Source organism: Salvelinus fontinalis, chromosome 30 (genome assembly GCF_029448725.1).
Source record: "Salvelinus fontinalis isolate EN_2023a chromosome 30, ASM2944872v1, whole genome shotgun sequence".
Lineage (NCBI taxonomy): Eukaryota > Metazoa > Chordata > Actinopteri > Salmoniformes > Salmonidae > Salvelinus > Salvelinus fontinalis.
This window is the reverse complement of record NC_074694.1, coordinates 41,347,871-41,365,861: the sequence shown is the minus strand read 5'-3', so window position 1 is coordinate 41,365,861 and position 17,991 is coordinate 41,347,871. Positions and strand designations below refer to the sequence as shown.

Here is a 17,991-nt window from a genome sequence, read left to right as displayed (position 1 = left end):
GTTGTGATTTAAGATAGTTAAACTTTAATTCATGAATAAAAAAACAACAGTACAATACACACGTAAGCCACCTTTAATAAATAACATTTTTCCCCCTCTGTTTTCTGCCATTCAAGTCTTTTTTTTACATTAGAATAAATCAAACACAATATTTTGCATTTCTCTACTGCATTCCTGAATCATCTGAGTCCGTATCCCTTTCCAGCCTCCTCGGACCGATTGAGTTAATGATGATTTATACACCTCTATAAAACGTGAGGATATTTCATCTCACAGAATGGAAGGTGCCCTACTCCAAGACAAACAGTGCACATTAAACACAAATGAACATGATTCACTATCCAATGTTGGATGGAGAATTTGACCTTTCAAGTCTACCCCTTATTCTCTAAGCCTTTTAAAGTCATCATTACTTCTGTACACAATAGCAATCCCAGGGGACTACATTTCCCATTCACAGGTTTATTCTGATATAGAGGACATGAACGTTAAAGGATGGAAAATAATCATCGGTTATGGAGTGTTTATGGAAGATTTCTATTGTCACGAGTTGGGTTTGTTTTGCTCATTGTAAGGAGTGAGATGACCACTAGGTGGCAGTCCTGAGGAGTCCACACCACACATATAGAATTCTCTATTTCCCCCAACAGAGACACACGAGCTGTCATGTTAGTGCAGGTTCAGTGCCAGTGTAACATACAAAAAGATACAGAGTCAAATGTCAGCACATTTTCATAGCATTTGATCAAACCAACGTTTTTAATTGCTCTTGCCATATTGAACACCTTATAAATAATTGCACTTAAATAATGTAAATAACTCTCCACCTCTTATAAAATAACTCTTAATTTTTAAGTTAAGATATATTAAGAAACCTCGTACTTTTAATTTTTTTAAATTTAAACTGCTTAAGGGTAAAACCAAAAATGTTCAGGAAGCAATATAATATTTTTGTACAGTGTCCAGCATAAGATTCCATGTAAGAAAACATCTAGCTTGACTTTTCAAGTTCCAGTTTATTCCCTTTCCCTGTTTAAGAACACAAAGTCAGTCCAATGTCATGTGCGAGACCTTTACTGTGCTGCAGTATTATTGCATTGTGATGGTGTCACAGCAGTCAAGATTAGTTCCGTTGAAGGATGTCTTTCTGTTTACGAACATATTTAACATAGAGTTCTGCCATACCACAGACCTGATTGTCTTTTCCATCCTATTGCTCCAATATCTGTCAGAGAATCACTGATTAGCCTGACACAAATGGCAGAATTTCCTTTTGAAAGTTGGCACCTACTGTATACAAGTCATGAATGAATAATATAAAAACACTTTGATGAGGTCAACAAAATTAACATCTAGTATACTGTATATGTATGTTTTTTTTATACAATTATATCTTACATTAAGTATATTCAATCTCAGCCAGCAGTGTTGACTAGACACACAGACCTTTCTTCTTTTTCTTTTTTTTAAGTGGATGTGTTTGTCACCTTCCAGTGTGTGTGGTTGACTGTGTTTATGAGTCATATTTTCATGGTTGGCCTGTCACTCACCAAGTGCTAATTATACCATGTCTGTCCTCTGTGCATCATATACTGTAATCATATACTTTAGCTACAGAAGTTTGATCAATAACGAGGTCTTGCCTTGATTACATTCCTGTCTCTTTTCTGATGGCCTTGCAATTGGAGCACACAAACCCAGCAATACGTGGTTCAAGACCACCACGATCCCAGGGTCCTCTGAGTGAGTGGCTGCCTGTCACCTAATAGTTGTCTGTGGTCATTAGCACCTTGTGAAGGCCAGGGCTCTGATCAGCTCAGACTGGAGGCTCTCTCTCTCTCTCTCTCTCTCTCTCTCTCTCTCTCTATAGATCTCTTGTCACCTTGCCAGGAAGCTGCGCCTTTGTCACGACATGATGAACCTAACGTCTGGGGGTGGACAAGGTCTGTCAGGTCACCCTAACCAAGCCTGGGAGTGACAATACATAGGCTACATGTACCCTGTCTGTTTGGCTCTCTCTTAGCCTTAGGATACATATTTGCCTGGTATCGGGGTGGGTGGAAATGGAGAAGCAACAGAGGTCATCAAATCCAATAAATAAATACAAATATTACCCTATATTACCATTACCCTGTGTAGGTCATATAATGGGCTTTTGGCATTATGATTGTGTCTGTGTGTTTGAGTGTGTCATTATCAGCTCTCTGTTAGTAAGGATTTCCAGTGTGTGTTGTCCGAGTGGCCCCCGTTTTAATGCAGTTATTGATTGTGGTCTTTATTTGTGTGGTGACGGGGACACTTTCAGATTGATTTAAATCACACAGAGGGCGACCTCTGTTACAGTGAAACCGTCAAAAACGTTGACCCTGTAATACCGAACGCAGCTCCCTGAAATGGTCTGGGGTGGAAGCCTGAGAGTAAATTCATCCAACGATTTAGGTTCCCTTTGTGCGTTTACAAATTCAAATGAATCGCTATTGTAGTTGCCTCCAGAGTGTCTGTGAGATATGTTGAATTCCATTGTGTTGTGAGTCTTTCAGAGTGGCGACTCCTATTGGCTGCTATGGCCAATATTTCTAAATGACAGACCTGCTGTAGGCTTCAGAAGACCAGAGGAAGACTGGCCCGTCGGGCTTGAGGCTGATTAGCGTTGCCACTTCAGATCAAGATGGCTAAGGTCCCCCACACCTCTGACACCTGACCTCTGGTCTCTCGCCTGTGTGCTCGACCCTCAGCGTGTAGTTTGTCACTGCTGTCACAAGTGGAGTTGCAATCTCCTCAGACAGTAGAGGACAAGCCAGAAATCATTAAATGATGTTATTAACATGCAACCAGTCTTGTCTGCATCTTAGTACATTGGGGCATGTGATTGTGATCATATACTAAAAGAGTAGGGGGGATAGAGAAATGTCTGTGCGTGAGCATGTGTGTGTGTCAGAGAGAAAGTGTGTGGGCGATTGTGTAAGTGTGTGTGTGTGTGTGACGTGGGAAGACCGGACAGTCCCTGCAGGGGTCTGTCAGCAGGTGTGCAGGCGTCTTATTTTCTAATCCCCAAATGTTAGAAAGACTTAAGTCACAGGTCTGCGTGTCGTTGTGTCTACGTGTCTCTAGGGCAGTGTCAGTGGACCCAGTCAAATCGCCTTGGCTCTTTGGCCCTTACACACTTTGACAGTCACCTTCAAAGTGTTAGTGTCCTTGTTCTGAAACACGTAGCCAACACACAAAGAGAGGGCCTTATGAGTAGAGTAGCCACACCTTTGGGCTATAGAGAGGTCTACTCTATTTGTAAAGTTTATATATATATGTGTGTGAAAATAGCTGAGGTACAAGATATCTGACTTGTCTTCATCCTTTTGTTGTTGGACTTCCGTAGCCAATCGAGCTTCAGTCCAGCGCCATTACATGACTTCATTGGACAGGCAGAGACACACGGCCATGTGGGAGATACTAAAGCACAAAGAGGATCGGGTAGGACACTAGGAGAGGGTATTTACGTGGTGGGTGGGAGACTCAGTGGGTATAAAAGCCGTAGTAGCCAGCATCACTACTGCTGTCCTTTTCACAGACCTCCGCACTGCGGGTGGGTGGCGAGTTCTCCGTGCTAGAGGCGTAGGGCGACACTCGCGGTTTCTTGCTCTCCACCCCGCTCTCGAACAGGCCGGAGTCGGCCGAGTCCACTGATTTGACCGAGGGGGGTTCCAGCCAGGGGTCCTCTCCCCCCGCCTCCTTGGGCTTGTCCTGTAGTGGGGGGCGGAGCGGATCTAGCAGGGATGGGGGGTGGAGCCTGGCATGACCTGAAGAGGAGGAGTTGGTAGAGGACACGGGTCTGAACCAGCCTAGACTGGGGCCGGCTTTACTGGGGTGGGGGTGGTTGAGGTACTGAGGGGAGGGCCGGCTGGTGCTCCAGGCCGCTGAGGAGGCTCCCGAGACGGATACGCTGGCAGAGGCGAAGGGGCTGTCCCCGTAGTAGCCCAGCGCATGGTGGGCAGACGTCTGCAGGGGAAAGGGCTTGTAGAAGCTGTTGCTAGCGAAGTCGCTCTCGTAGGTGTTGAAGTCCAGCCGGTTGGAGGCGACACTCGGCTGGGGGGAAAGGTACCAGCGGCTGTGGGGGCTGGCTGAGGGGTCTTTGGACTGCTGGCCCATGGCAGCCATGTGCTCCCGGCTGTAGAATCGGTTCTGGGGCAGCGGGTTCATGTACTGGTCCGTCAGGTACCCCTGTGTGTAGCAGGTCCCCGCCAAAAACTGCTGGCCCTCGCTGGGGGATGGGGTGAGGCGGTCCGTGTCAGGCGGTGCATACAGCCTAGGCAGGGGAGGTGTTACTTCCTGGCAAAACCTAAGCCAAAAATATCTCTCAATCAACTATAAGGCGTCTAACGCTTACTCATATCAACACATCTTTGTGAGATAGAAATACATAGGCCTACTAGCATTAGCAATTTTACATTATATATCAGTTGGAGATATCTAGTATCGATACAGTAGGACTGAGTAGGTGTGTGAGCACTGTGCCTCAGCGCCTGCTTGTATAGACATAGAGCGGCTTTAAACATTCTCATTCAAGACGAGAGGCCCCTCTGGAGAGCAGGGTTTTGTTTTCTCTTTATTAATTCAGTTATTTTCTGGCATACTCACGTGTCATAACTGTCCCGGAAACCTTTAGCAAAGGGGTTATGGTCTATTTTCAGCTGAGTGATCTGTGTAAGAAATAGCAGGAGACAGGATGGGAGAGGGGGCAAGGGTAGGACAGACAGATCGTTGGAGAGAGAGTGTGAGAGCGTAGACGCATTAGAAAAAGAGAGAGAGAGAGGGAGAGAGAGAGAGATCACTGACTGCATGAAATAATTCATGAGGGTTACACACAGTTTATTTTCCTATCGTGGGAAAGTCTTCTGCTTTGGCATCTTTGTGCGTGTATACTTCTATTCCTAATTAAGTTATAATTGTCTATGATATGCTATGGAAAAGGGAAAGCCCAATGAGCTGTTGAGGTCAGGCGAGGTGACTCACGTCTGCATTTTGATAGGCTGTGACAGCGATGAATTGGTTCTCCGGAAAGATGAAGGTCTGGGCCTTGGTGGTGAGGAAGGGGTCCTCAGAACCATCGTCTTTCACTTCAATGATGTGCAGTCGCGGCTGGTACTTATGGAGTGACTGCAGAACGATCATCTAGGAGGCAACAGCACTGGAGAGTTAGTTATAGAAGAGCATTACGACCATCATAGCCTTAGGAAGTAGTTTGGGGGTGGGGGTGCAGCGATATTTTTCGCTGTGGGGGGAGGGGGGGTGCTGAGAATTTTGGGTCAAAGGAGGGAGGGGGGCGGCGCTGAAACAAATGTGTCGTCCGTGCTACAGACGGCTATATTGGTCTGCTAATACAGGACTAGTAAAGGCCCAGTGCACTACATTTGTGAGAATACAAATATATATTTATATATACACAAACACAGCGCATTCGGAAAGTATTCAGACCCCTTCACTTTTTCAGCCTTATTCTAAAATTATTATTAAATAAAATTATTCAAATTATTATTTTCCCTCATTGATCTACACACAATACCCCATAATGACAAAGGAAAAACAGGTTTTTATAAATGTTTGCTAATTTATAAAAATGAAAATCAGAACAGCCATGAGGTAGAAGGAATTGTCCACAAAGCTCCGAGACAGGATTGTGTCGAGGCACAGATCTGGGGAAGGGTTTCAAAAGATTTCTGCAGCATGGAAGGTCCTCAAGAACACAGTGGCCTCCATCATTCTTAAATGGAAGAAGTTTGGAACCACCAAGACTCTTCCTAGAACTCGCCGCCCGGTCAAACTGAACAATCGGGGGAGACGGGCCTTGGTCAGGGAGGTGACCAAGAACCTGATGGTCACTCTGACAGAGCTCCAGAGTTCCTCTGAGATGGGAGAAACTTTTAGAAGGACAACCATCTCTGCAGCACTCCATCAATAAGGCCTTTATGGTAGAGTGACCAGATGGAAGTCACTCCTCAGTAAAAAGCACATGACAGCCCTCTTGGAGTTTGCCAAAAGGCACCTAAAGACTCTCTGACCATGAGAAACAAGATTCTCTGGTCTGATGAAACGAAGATTGAACTCTTTGGCCTGAATGCCAAGCGTCATGCCTGAAGGAAACCTGGCACCAGCCCCCACATTTACATAAGTATTCAGACTCTTTACTCAGTACTTTTGTTGAAGCACCTTTGGCAGCAATTACAGCCTCAAATCTTCTTGGGTATGACGCTACAAGCTTGGCACACCTGTATTTGGGGAGTTTATCCCTTTCTTCTGTGCAGATCCTCTCAAGCTCTGTCAGGTTCGATGGGGAGCGTTGCTGCAGAGATATTTTTAGGTCTCTCCAGAGATGTTCAAATGTGTTCAAGTCCAAGCTCTGACTGGGCCACTCAAGGAAATTCAGAGACTTGTCCCGAAGCCACTCCTGCATTGTCTTGGCTGTGTGCTTAGGGTTGTTGTTGGTTAAAAGGAACCACCAGCTTTCATATGTTCTCATGTTCTAACTTAAACGTTAGCTTTTTTACATGGCACATATTGTACTTTTACTTTCTTCTCCAACACTGTGTTTTTGCATTATTTAAACCAAATTGAACATGTTTCATTATTTATTTGAGACTAAATAGATTTTTATTTATGTATTATATTAAGTTAAAATAAAAGTGTTCATTCAGTACTATTGTAATTATCATTATTACAAATATATATATAAATAGCACCCCTACTATGACGACCATGAAATACGATCAAAAGCACCATCAATAGAAAATCTAATAAATATTCAAACTACTGAACCAACACACAAACAGCAAAAAAAGCAACAACGTAAAACATGAGGATTTTAGGACATATTTAAATGAGTTTCTGAGCATACTGCATCGGTTACCTGTGCAACGTTGTTGGAGCTGCCCTTGTTGTTGGTGAGCTTGAGCTTGCCAAACGACACCTCCTGCCTCATCCAGTGAGCCCCTGTGTTGGGAGAGTCTGGGTGCATATACATCCTGTTCCCTATGCGAAAGAGTTAGTCACAACGTCAATGAAGCCATCGCGAGCCCTTGCCAAGTCTACACAAGCCTACATAAATGCCTCACAAATCATTTACAAGCAAATGCCATACTACACGATCCCAGTTCCAGTTAACGTCGGCACGACAACATTCCAACCCGCCACCACATCCATCACTACTACACTGTAATAAGTCCGGTGCCACACAGCCACAATACCTGCTATGACACAGGTTGACCTATTTTGATGACTGCGGTGCTGTGTGCTAGTTCAAATTGATGCTCTAACTCTCAAGGCTACTCTGGAGGAGTATTGGAGATTCACTCATTGTACCACTGTATGCCATTGATTGGAGCAGTATGGATGACAGAGAGTGTGGTGTGGCAATATTATAAACTGGGTGGATCGAGCTCTGAAACAGTGATTGGCTGAAAGCCGTGGTATATCAGACCGTGTACCACGGGTGTGACAAAACATTACTTTGAACTGTTCTAATTATGTTAGTAACCAGTTTATAATAGCTATAAGGCACCTCGGGGGTTTGTGGTATATGGCCAACATACCACAGCTAAGAGCTGTATGCAGGCACTCCGCGTTGCGTCTATCTTAAGAACAGCCCTTAGCAGTGGTATATTGTCCATATACCACACTTCCTCTGGCCTTATTGCTTAATTAGAATACAATCATACCTGGCATGTTGCCCTCTGCTTTGCCACACTGGACCCACTTGCCTCCCTGGTACCTCCAGTGGTGCTGGTCAGCCAGGACCACGTCCACATACACATTGTAGTGGGCTGACGGGTCCAGAACGCTGATGTTGAAACTCAGGAAGGGGAACATCCTCCTAGAGTAGACGAGAGGAGAAATACATTATGGTCAGATGAGAGAGGAGGCAGATCTATTTGGTTCAAATACCATAAAAGAGATGTACTGTAGTACATTCTTATAGGGCGAGGTTTTAATTGAAAGTAAAATACCACTCAAAAATGCATTTCTTGGTATTTGTTTGATTAGTCCACTGTTGATACAGTCAAAAAGACTTTGGGACAGTTGACTAATGAAACAAATAGCAAAATATAGTTTGAGTGAAATTACTCCATGAAGTAACACAAACATGATACTGTATTGCTCTTTCTAATAACCTTATAATGTGTGGTGTTCTCGTTTTACCCCTATTATGCCAATGTGGATATACACAGTACAAACAATTGGAATTAAAATACATGAACATATCTTGACTTGACAGCTTTACAACACTACCATCAGAATGACGAAATCTACTTCGAGCTTCAAATTGTACTACAATCTGAACCAATCCCAAGGCATCTTTGTCAGAAACAACATCGAGCAAGATAGAGAGAGAGAGGGGATTTTAAAAAAAAGAAAGAAGCTCTGTGTGTGTTTCTTCTGTGTGTTTCTTCTGGTCAGACGGCTGAGGGGCAGAGCGGGGTGATAGGAGAGGGGGGGGGGGGGGCAGGGTGTTTTAGTGGAGGTGAATATTTAATATGGCTGTTAATAAAAGATGGGCCAGAATGCAGCGTCTGATTGCTGGAGCTTTACTTGGTGAACTGATTGGATCACCGGGGCAGTCACTGAGGAGGTGACGGGGAGGTCAGCCTGTCCCAAGGCAATACAGTGGGGGAATGGAGGGTAAAGTTTGTCCAAAAACAGGAAAAACACACTCATATATACATAATGTACTGTAAACACACACACGCACGCACACACGCACGCACACACACACACACACACACACACACACACACACACACACACACACACACACACACACACACACACACACACACACACACACACACACACACACACACACACACACACACACACACACACACACACACACACACACACACACACACACACACACACACACACACACACACACACACACACACACACACGGCTACCGGGGCAGCATGGCACAACACAACCACAGGATTACTTTCTGTTGGAGTGGATTCCCGGTCTCTAAGCCTGTGTACATTTTATAACCCCTTACCCTTTGTCGCCCTGGCATATACACTATACATATCAGTTTACACTAGGCTGTATATGTCTTCATTATGATACTGCAGGTTGCTGCTGTTTGAGATAAGCACGGGGTAATAGGTGTTGCTAAATATTTGCGGCATGCTTTTGGCCCACTGTTTTCATACTTCATTGTACCTGAGGCTATAGCTGTATAGCACTTCCAACGCAATACATAGACCGAGATAGTGTGCTTCTAGTGAAGGTAGATACTTGATCAGATAAGGCTGTGCCCACTCTTTAATGGTTCAAAAAGCGTATGCTAAAAACACACTTCCTTTCCAGATACTCTCACTTCCACCGCCAACTAGCCAACTCAGGAAATTACTATTATGGTGAGAACATGAATGCAATTTCTGCTAGAATATTCATCATTAATACTGAAGGCGCTTACGTTTTAGAGGGTTATTTGTTGGTTGACTACTATGGCGAGAATATCAAGGCAATTTCTGCTATAATATTCAGAATCGATACTTTTTTCGATTTACTTTTTATAGGGTTTTATGTAGGTTGCTTTAAATGAAACCATGGTAAAGTATGCTATACAATACTATAGCAGAGATCGAGAGAGAGCTACTCTCTGCCTCTTACACTGACAGCCCTGTCTACCTCGGTATGACAGAAGGGGCATTACCTTTTCCACTTGGTGTGAGCCTATAAAGTCAGCTCATTTAAATTCAGTCTGCTCGACCCTCAAGCTCTTTCAGCATTTAGCAGTGTAAAACAAGTGAGGTGTATAAAGAGACATTTCTTTTGGGGGCAACTGTTTGTTGGTGTGTGTGTATGTGTGTGTTGGGGGGGGGGGGGTGCAGAGGGCATCCACTCTGGAGGGTAACTCATACTCCAGTGGGGTGTGTGTGCATGGCATATGTGTGTATCTCACAGATTTCAATACCACAGTCAATTAGTCAAGGCAAACTGTACTCTGCTGAGACAGCGTTAACCTCTCCTCTTCAATGACAGACATTAGGGAACCCAAAGGATCTGTGCCAGAATACTATATAATATATTAAAATGTATTCAGAAAACAAACCACCTTAGGTTGTGACATTGTTATAAAATCTGTTTTGTTTGTGTTTGTTCTGCATGCTTTTATGTGACAAGATGGAAGAGGCTGTCATATCTGCACGAGGAAATGTGCCATTGACAAAACCCACACGAGACCTTACACACATCATACCCTTTGGTAAGACAAAATAAAATTGGGTGATGATATTTTTGGACTTTTACAGTAAATCTCCACGCAGTATGTCTACCTGAATCATGGGCAGTCCAGAGTAACAATCAATCCCAATTCTCTGTGAAACCCAAGTGTTGTGGCAGCTACAAATTAGCCTCACTAGGACATAACAGGTGATCGGTTTCTCCTTCCGTGTCTGTGTTTAATATAAGTGAAAACAGACACGGGCACTGTTTGAGTCATGAGTGGAACCCCACTAAACCCATGAGAGAAAACAGAAAACAAGAACACTGATAGCTGACATTTTCCTTCACTGATATTGTCAGACTTATTTAAACTGAGGCCTTTTATAGGAAATCAGTACTTGTCGAGAGGAAACCAAAGGGCGAGCCACAGAGATGTGGGGGAGGTTCAGGGGTTTTCATTATTGATTATGCAGGATGAGATCTGGAAACTTCTCTGGCTGAGTCTGAAAGGCAGAGAGCCTGAGAGTGGACAGCCACAGACTGGTCTAGCCATGCCGTGATTCCATGTCTATTGACTCCTACACTACTGTCTTTAGCCGAAACCTGTCTGGTAGGATAGGGACTGTGGTGGCACAGGTAGTACCTGCTCTAACTAAATCAGCATATTTAAGTCAAATACTTGCCAGACAGCCAATCATTCAACATATGGGTGTAGTTTGGAAAAACAAAGCTCAATGACAAACATCGGCTGGGTGAGAGAGAAAGAGAAAGGGGGTTGTCCTGGGGATGTGAAGCAGAAGCCAGTGAGTGACTGCATATTCACAGGGGAGAAGACTTTTCTGCTTGAGTGCACCCACTGATTCAACAGGACAGGAGTTCAGGTCCAGTTTATGTCACCACACATGTACACTTGATCATCGGTGATGAAAACATGCCAGTCTACAGCTGCTGCTGGACACAAGGAGAGTATCACACTATTTATAGGCACCTATTTTCTATCCAACGGATCAAGGTACAGTATAGAGAACCTTTGTGTAGACAGAAAACCGAACAGCAGCTCAGGAATATAGTCAGATGATGTTATTTGATACACTATGAAGATATGATTGATAATATACTGTTTGCATTGGACTTTAGATACTGGCTGGACAGTAATTAAAATACACAGAATATATTCCAACAACATGTGTTGTTGGAATCGATGTCTAGTTTAACGCCCAATGTGCAAAACCGATGTCAAAGCTGACGTGCAAACCTACATAACGAAGGTACATGACGTAAAGACGCCACGTAAAATTTGCCGCTATACTTGCAACACACAGCATTCCTAACCTAGCCCACAATGTTTGCTGTGGGGATCGAGCAATCAACAAGTCAAGCAGTTATTTGAAAGAGTAACAACATTTCAGCGAGACAACTCAAAGGCGAAATCCATTAAAGCCAAGATAATGGAATTCATTGCCCTTGACAATCAACCGTTCTCTGTCGTGGTTGATGTTGGCTTTCGCCGACTGGTCGAGCACCGGTTAACACTACCAAGTGCTCTATTTTTCAGATGTTGCCCTACCAAAGTTACACAGTAATAGCCTCACTGCTATCAGCTTCACGACATACATACTATGGAACGCCGTTTGGGTCTTTGCGTGTCAAAAAAGATACAGTAGCACTGTCAAAGCTGTAAAGAAAAGTCAGCAAACAAGCAAACACCGGCCACGAACGATGTGTTTACAATACCGCGTTGGTAATAAAGCATAATTTGTTCGACCGCAACTTCCGGGGTAGCTAGCTTTAGTTTGGTACCAAGCTAGCACCAATACAACCAGCCCGCAAACAACGACCAGTAGAAACTGCAGTCATTTTCATTATTCTTAGCAATGATTTCGGAATCCTTGTGAGTAAGTATTAGCTAAGTTGACACTTGTTGTTTGCCTATTAACACTGAACTTCAGTTCATTAAAATGAATAGCTAGCCAGCTACTTAACCCTGTGGCCCAAAGCAAACGTTATAAGCAGCCAGCTAGCTTATGTGTTGTGAAGCTAGCCACAATAAGGATTAGGCACTATAGTGGAATTTGCGGTTTGCCTTCAAAATAAAAGTATGTCATTGACAGTGATGCCAATGAATACGAATAGTAAATGATGTCATACTTTATTTTGATCTTCAAATCAAAGGTTTCTATGAGTGGATGCCACCATACATGCAGGGCTATACGGCTACGCTGACTTTTTAAAATAATTTTTTTTACAAGTAGCATGTGTGCGCCGAAAAGAAATTTAGGAAGAAATTTAGGAGCACAATGAAAATTATTTTGGATATAAAAAATGTATTGGCGCACTAGTGCTCCTAAACTATTTTACTACAGTGTGAGTAAAATGGTCACAATGTAGAGGCCTGACATGCTCCCCATTCTCGACATCTGTCAAGAGGCGATGAGAACCTAAACATCAGAGCATATAGGTAGTACTTGGGTTAGTTCCTTCTGAAAAGTTGGTATTAGAGGTTTCTGCAAGACACTGCATATTTTATGTATGCACACACCAACATCTGTACAGGATGTGACAAGTTGTTTAAAAAGCCTATGACACCAAAACCTTGAAACAGTCCTACTTCTGCTTCACTGGAGAGAGAGAGAGAGAGGTGGAGCATATATGCATTACCCAGACACAGACTAGGTTGCACTTGATGTTGACAGACACTGATTGCTATATCTCGACAAACGCTTATGTGCATTTTTATTTAACCCCAGTTTTCAGAAACACCTCGACAGCTACAGTAAATAAACCGAAAAGCCTAAAACATCCAACCCTTTCTGCTACAGTGTCAACGGCCAACATAGTATTACTCCATGAACTTGAATTGTAAAAAAAAAAAAAAATATTAAACATTGGATTTATATAGTACTTTTATGGGACCAAAGACACTTAAAACCAATCAACAAAAACTCTACTTTATCCTTCGTCGTCGTACTCTATTCGAGGCGTGTTCATTACTTGTTTATTTATAAATGGGTTATAAACAATCAAAACACAATGGTTTAATTACATTGTGATTGATTGATCATAGTTACAATTTTGTATGTTTAAATGTTTTTTTGGGAACATATTAAGTGAGAAATATACACTTGATGTGTTTCTCTCAACATTACCGAGATTCATTGAACCAGAGAGACAGAGATGTATTTTCTCTCTGAGCAGGTTTCCATGGTTCCTGTGAGTCTCAGGTTAGGGCAGAACTCTTCCTCTGAAATGGGCTGCCTACACTGTAAGAACTTACTCAATCATATCTCCGTCCAAGAACACAACTTGCTATAGATCAATAATAACTAGAGACGTCATCAAATTAGAGAGTATTCAAAAATTGAACACTACAACAGTCCAAAAAGCACACAACAACATAATGCTCATGGCTTCTTTCACAAGAGACGTTACCGAAACCTAACAATGGCTGAATGCAGTTTTTGCTAAAAATGCATGTCTTGGTTAAATTCCAATCATGTAGAACCAACACCTAACATCATCTCCTCGGTTATGTTTCTATCAGCAATCTTAGTGCATGGTGGACCACTATCACAATCAATAGAAACATCTCACCAACAGATACGGTTCCATTGCCACTGCCATGAGTCAAACAGAGTCAGTGGTGGTGGAGATGGCTGGGCCAAGCCAATGTTAAATTAATTGGTCTTGTCTTACAGGAACACTTGAAAAGAGCAGGAGAACCCTTGCCCCTGCTGCATGCCTAGGGATTGCTGCACATTTCAAAAGGCCAGACTTGTTCTTCTGAGGGAATGGGATCCTCACTCGCTATACTCTTAACTGTACCAGAGAAGAGGTGTGAGTGAAGAAAGAGAAAAAAAACCAGCTTGCCTTCCTTCCTGGACTTCAAAAGGTGCCTAGCACCACTGTTCTGTGTATGGCCATCTGAAGCCTCGCTGGTGCCTGCTCTGCCCTTCACCCCACACCCCTCTCTCTCTCTCTTTCTTGGTGCACTTGCGTGCTCTCTATATGTCTCTTTCTCTACAGTATGTCTCTCTATGTCTCTCTGAGTCTCTGTCTCTCTCTCCACAGTATGTCTCTCTGAGTCTCTCTATGTCGCTCTCTCTATGTCTCACTCTCTATAATGAGTCTCTCTATGAGTCTCTCTCTGAGTCTCTCTGTCTCTTTATGAGTCTCTCTCTCTGAGTCTCTATGTCTCTCTGGGTCTCTCTATGAGTTCTCTCTCTGTGGCTCTATGTCTTTCTCTCTATGTCTCGCTCTCTCTCACCCTTTCACTTGGCTCCATTTAAGTTCCATTGGAAGTGAGTAGCATTGCAGAACCCAATGGCTCCAATACTTTTTTTTCACTATCAGTGGAAAATTATATCATGAGAGTAGATATTTGGTGGTAAGTCTGTTTACACATACAGTATTTCAATTCAATGCGCATGTAATCATTAATATCACGATTATGTAGGCGTGTATGTTGCCTGTGCCTCTGTGTTTGTGTGTGTGTGTGTGTGTGGGGGGGGGGGGGGTCACGACAATATGTGTATTTTAAGATATGCATTAATTACTTTAATTATATGAGCCCGAGATGACCATGACCAGACTGTCGTTTTCCACAGGGTTATCTGCCAGGAGAGGTTATATCAAAAACTGACAAACACACACACACAGACAAACACAGAGGCAAGCACCAACATACTGTAGGCCTACACAATCATGATAGTAATGTTTCGAGTAGGGAGATGAATGCGATTGAAAGAACCTGAACCAACTGTCACTGATTTAAACCATGACAGAGAAGTGGTGGTGTTCTTTTAATTTGGAATAAGGTTTTATTTTCATATTTACCATTGTAGCAGTACAAAATTGCACTTGAAACAAATAGGAAAATGGTTAAATTAGAGACGGTGGGGTTATGCCAGCGTGGTGATACACTCGGCATGCACTTCAGGGAGTCAGGCTGAAGTATCATAATGTTTTCCAGCAACAATATTTCCATGATATTGTGGCTAGTATTTAAGCTCCTCATCATAGCACATTGGACTCAAACCAGCGCATGAGAACTTGGATTGCTTTGCCTAAAATGTTCATGATAAGTCGCACAAGTTAAATCAATTAGAACATACAATTAAAAAAATATGCAAAGGAAAACTAGAAAAATATGTGAGAAGCTCACAATGTTGGAGTTTATTTAAAGTTAAGCTTAAATAGCATGCAGATTTCATTATGGGCAAACAGCAACAACTAAAATAGCCAGCGAGTTTAACATGTAAATGATTATGTTTTGTGCATCATATTAATTAATATCTAATAAACAAGCCTGAATATTTTTGAGCACTTTGTTAGTCTGTAGCGGGTCAATACCCTCATGCCGTGTCTGGATTCATTCTTATAGGCCCAAGGAATTTTCGTGTGACATACTCGGCTTTGGCAGTTTGGCACACACTGATATGGCCAACATTATGTAGCCTACACATACAATGTTTAGGAATGAGTTTGAAAAAAACATGAGCAATGCACTAAGGAACAACTTTCCCTGAACTTCTCACCAATGATTAGCTCACATGTGCTCATGCCTTGAAACCTGTCAAAAACTTTTAGCCCCGAACTGACCTAGGCCTACAGTACCTATGGAACTAACACATTTTGCTGGTTGAATTAATATCGTTACCACCTCATTTCAACCGAAAACAATACGTGTGATGATGTTGTATCAACATGGAAAACTGATTGGATTTGCAAAAAATCATCAAATTGATTTTTTTGGGGGTGGATTTTTTCATCAATGGGATTTTTTTACTTTATAAACGTTTAGCTTATATCCATTGTCATGGTGTCATGTTGAATTCACGTTAGTTGAAAACTCAACCAAAAAAAATACATTTTGAACTGACGTCTGTGCCCAGTTTATTGTCATTTGGTGTCTACATAAGATGTTATAGGCTTATAATAAACAGGCAATTACGTTTCCCTCTGAGGGAATTTGCATTTTTACTCACCGTCCCTGTTTCGTTATGATCATTTCCGTTTGGTATTTGTGGAACTTTGCCCACAGAGGATAGTTGTTGAGGAGAGCCTGCGTCTTCCCGCACACCTGTAGCCCAGGTAATGGGTAGAGTGGAGTGCGAGCGTACCCGTGTTGAAAGGGTGCGGAAAAACTCTCTGGAGAGGCAGGGTAAACTTCTTTGCTAGTTGTCGAGAAACCTTCGCCTCCCGTCGGTAAATAAGTCTGTCCCATCCCGTTTCTAGTTGGCGACCTGACACTGCTGAAGTGGCAGCTATTGAGGGGAGTTGGTGAGTAAAACCTCCCGGGTTGTGCTCCGAAACCTGCCACAGTTTGGTCTGTGTGGTATGGCAGTACCAACCCGTCTTGTCCGTTTTGAATTGCGTCTTGGTAATATAACCTGGTGTCCTGAATTCCCATTTTGAACTCCGCTAAATCCTTGCTGCGTTGAAGGTGATTGTTGATATCGGTGTCTTTTCCGAAGGTTTGCGTATCAGTCCCATTCAACATACTGAGATAAAGATCGGGACCTATGCCGCCCATGTGCAGCCCCAGTCTCAGTGTATGCGCAATGTCATAGGTTCACCGTGCCCCTTTGTTTCAAGTCGAGTGGAATGAAAGCGCGTTTAACGATTTTGAGATTAAGGCACAAAATTCAACATTTCGTCCACCTACCGTTTTTTGTTCACCTAATAACTAAATACCATGTTCTAAAGTTCCTAGAACAATAGGTCTATCGACTTCTGGAAAACGCACCCTCAATTTCAATATATCAAGAAATAGGTAATACTTTAGTAAAAGTCACGGGTTAATAATTTTATCTTTATCCTTCGAAAATAATTGTCTTGTCTTTTTTTCCAAGAGTCCCTACCAGTGTCTCAAACACATGCCCTGCTTCCTAACCTATGATATATACATTTTGCGATTGGTAATTGGTTGGAGGTGGGTCTGATGCCGAAGCTGGACGTGATAGGCTTGAATTTCGCAAAGACCCTCCCCATTTCCCAAGGACTTGCTCGCGCGCTCTTATATTCTAACTAAGCGGACAACACGATAAACAATTGTCAAACTATCTGAAATGGTTGTGAGTGCAACGTTTTCTCACTTTAGGCTACTTAAGGTCATAAACACATTTTAGGAAATATAAATATTAAGGTGCATCAGTCCATTGATTACTGGAATTGCATGTGATCAAAATAAACTCAATATGTTATTGTAGTGGCAGATGCAGGTAGGCAATGATAATACTATAATGAAAATTATTATAATAATAACAACATCAACAATATTATTATGATTACTTAGTAGTAACCTACTATAATGCTACTGTACTAGGTCTAATAGCCTAATGATAAATTAGTCATTTTGAATACAGCATACAGAGAAATTAAACAGATAATTAACATATATAGGCATATTGTTAATCAGATGTAAATTATTCCTATAACTTGATAAGATAGTCATACCCTAACTGTTGTGAGCCTATTATTCGATAGCCTACTCTTCTCTGATTTTGGCCCACAATATTTTTGCCCTTTTGTTTTAAAAACGAACAAACAAATAAACAAACAAAAACAAGTTCATGGTTAGTCTTTCGTTTAATAATAACCTTTAGATATAAACAAATGCACATTTCTGGCCTTCATGTTGTCATAATTCAAATGTTGAAATATCAACCATTTACAACGCATTGGTTAACTGAGACAGCGTGCACTGGCGTGCGCAACACGTTCTGTACCGCACTGACACCAGACTGATTAATACATTCTCAACTCCGTCTCTGACTTTAA

At 42.4% G+C, this 17,991-nt stretch overlaps 1 protein-coding gene across 2 annotated transcripts; it reads right to left on the bottom strand.

Moving 5' to 3' along the window:
• Window position 1: 1 nt before the first annotated feature.
• Window positions 2-17,098, bottom strand: LOC129829234 (eomesodermin-like). Of its 2 annotated transcripts, none has more exons than XM_055890900.1 (6): window positions 16,197-17,098; window positions 7,707-7,861; window positions 6,899-7,020; window positions 5,008-5,166; window positions 4,633-4,694; window positions 2-4,333 (listed from the first exon to the last, which is right to left on the bottom strand). In XM_055890900.1, exons 1-6 carry the CDS (start codon window positions 16,742-16,744, stop codon window positions 3,511-3,513), a joined length of 1,869 nt encoding a protein of 622 aa, XP_055746875.1. In that variant the 5' UTR covers window positions 16,745-17,098; the 3' UTR covers window positions 2-3,510. The 2 variants fall into 2 exon arrangements, with proteins under 2 accessions (XP_055746875.1, XP_055746876.1); XM_055890901.1 differs by having other exon boundaries at window positions 2-4,300.
• Between the last annotated feature and the right edge of the window lie 893 nt (window positions 17,099-17,991).

Excerpts from the sequence above, each read along its gene's own strand:
- LOC129829234 (XM_055890900.1), bottom strand. The coding sequence starts at position 16,744 with ATGGGCGGCATAGGTCCCGATCTTTATCTCAGTATGTTGAATGGGACT. Across the intron at positions 7,862-16,196 it reads ATCATAACGAAACAGGGACG|GAGGATGTTCCCCTTCCTGA; the intron begins GTGAGTAAAAAT and ends CGTCTACTCTAG. Across the intron at positions 4,695-5,007 it reads CAGCCTATCAAAATGCAGAC|ATCACTCAGCTGAAAATAGA; the intron begins GTGAGTCACCTC and ends TTTCTTACACAG.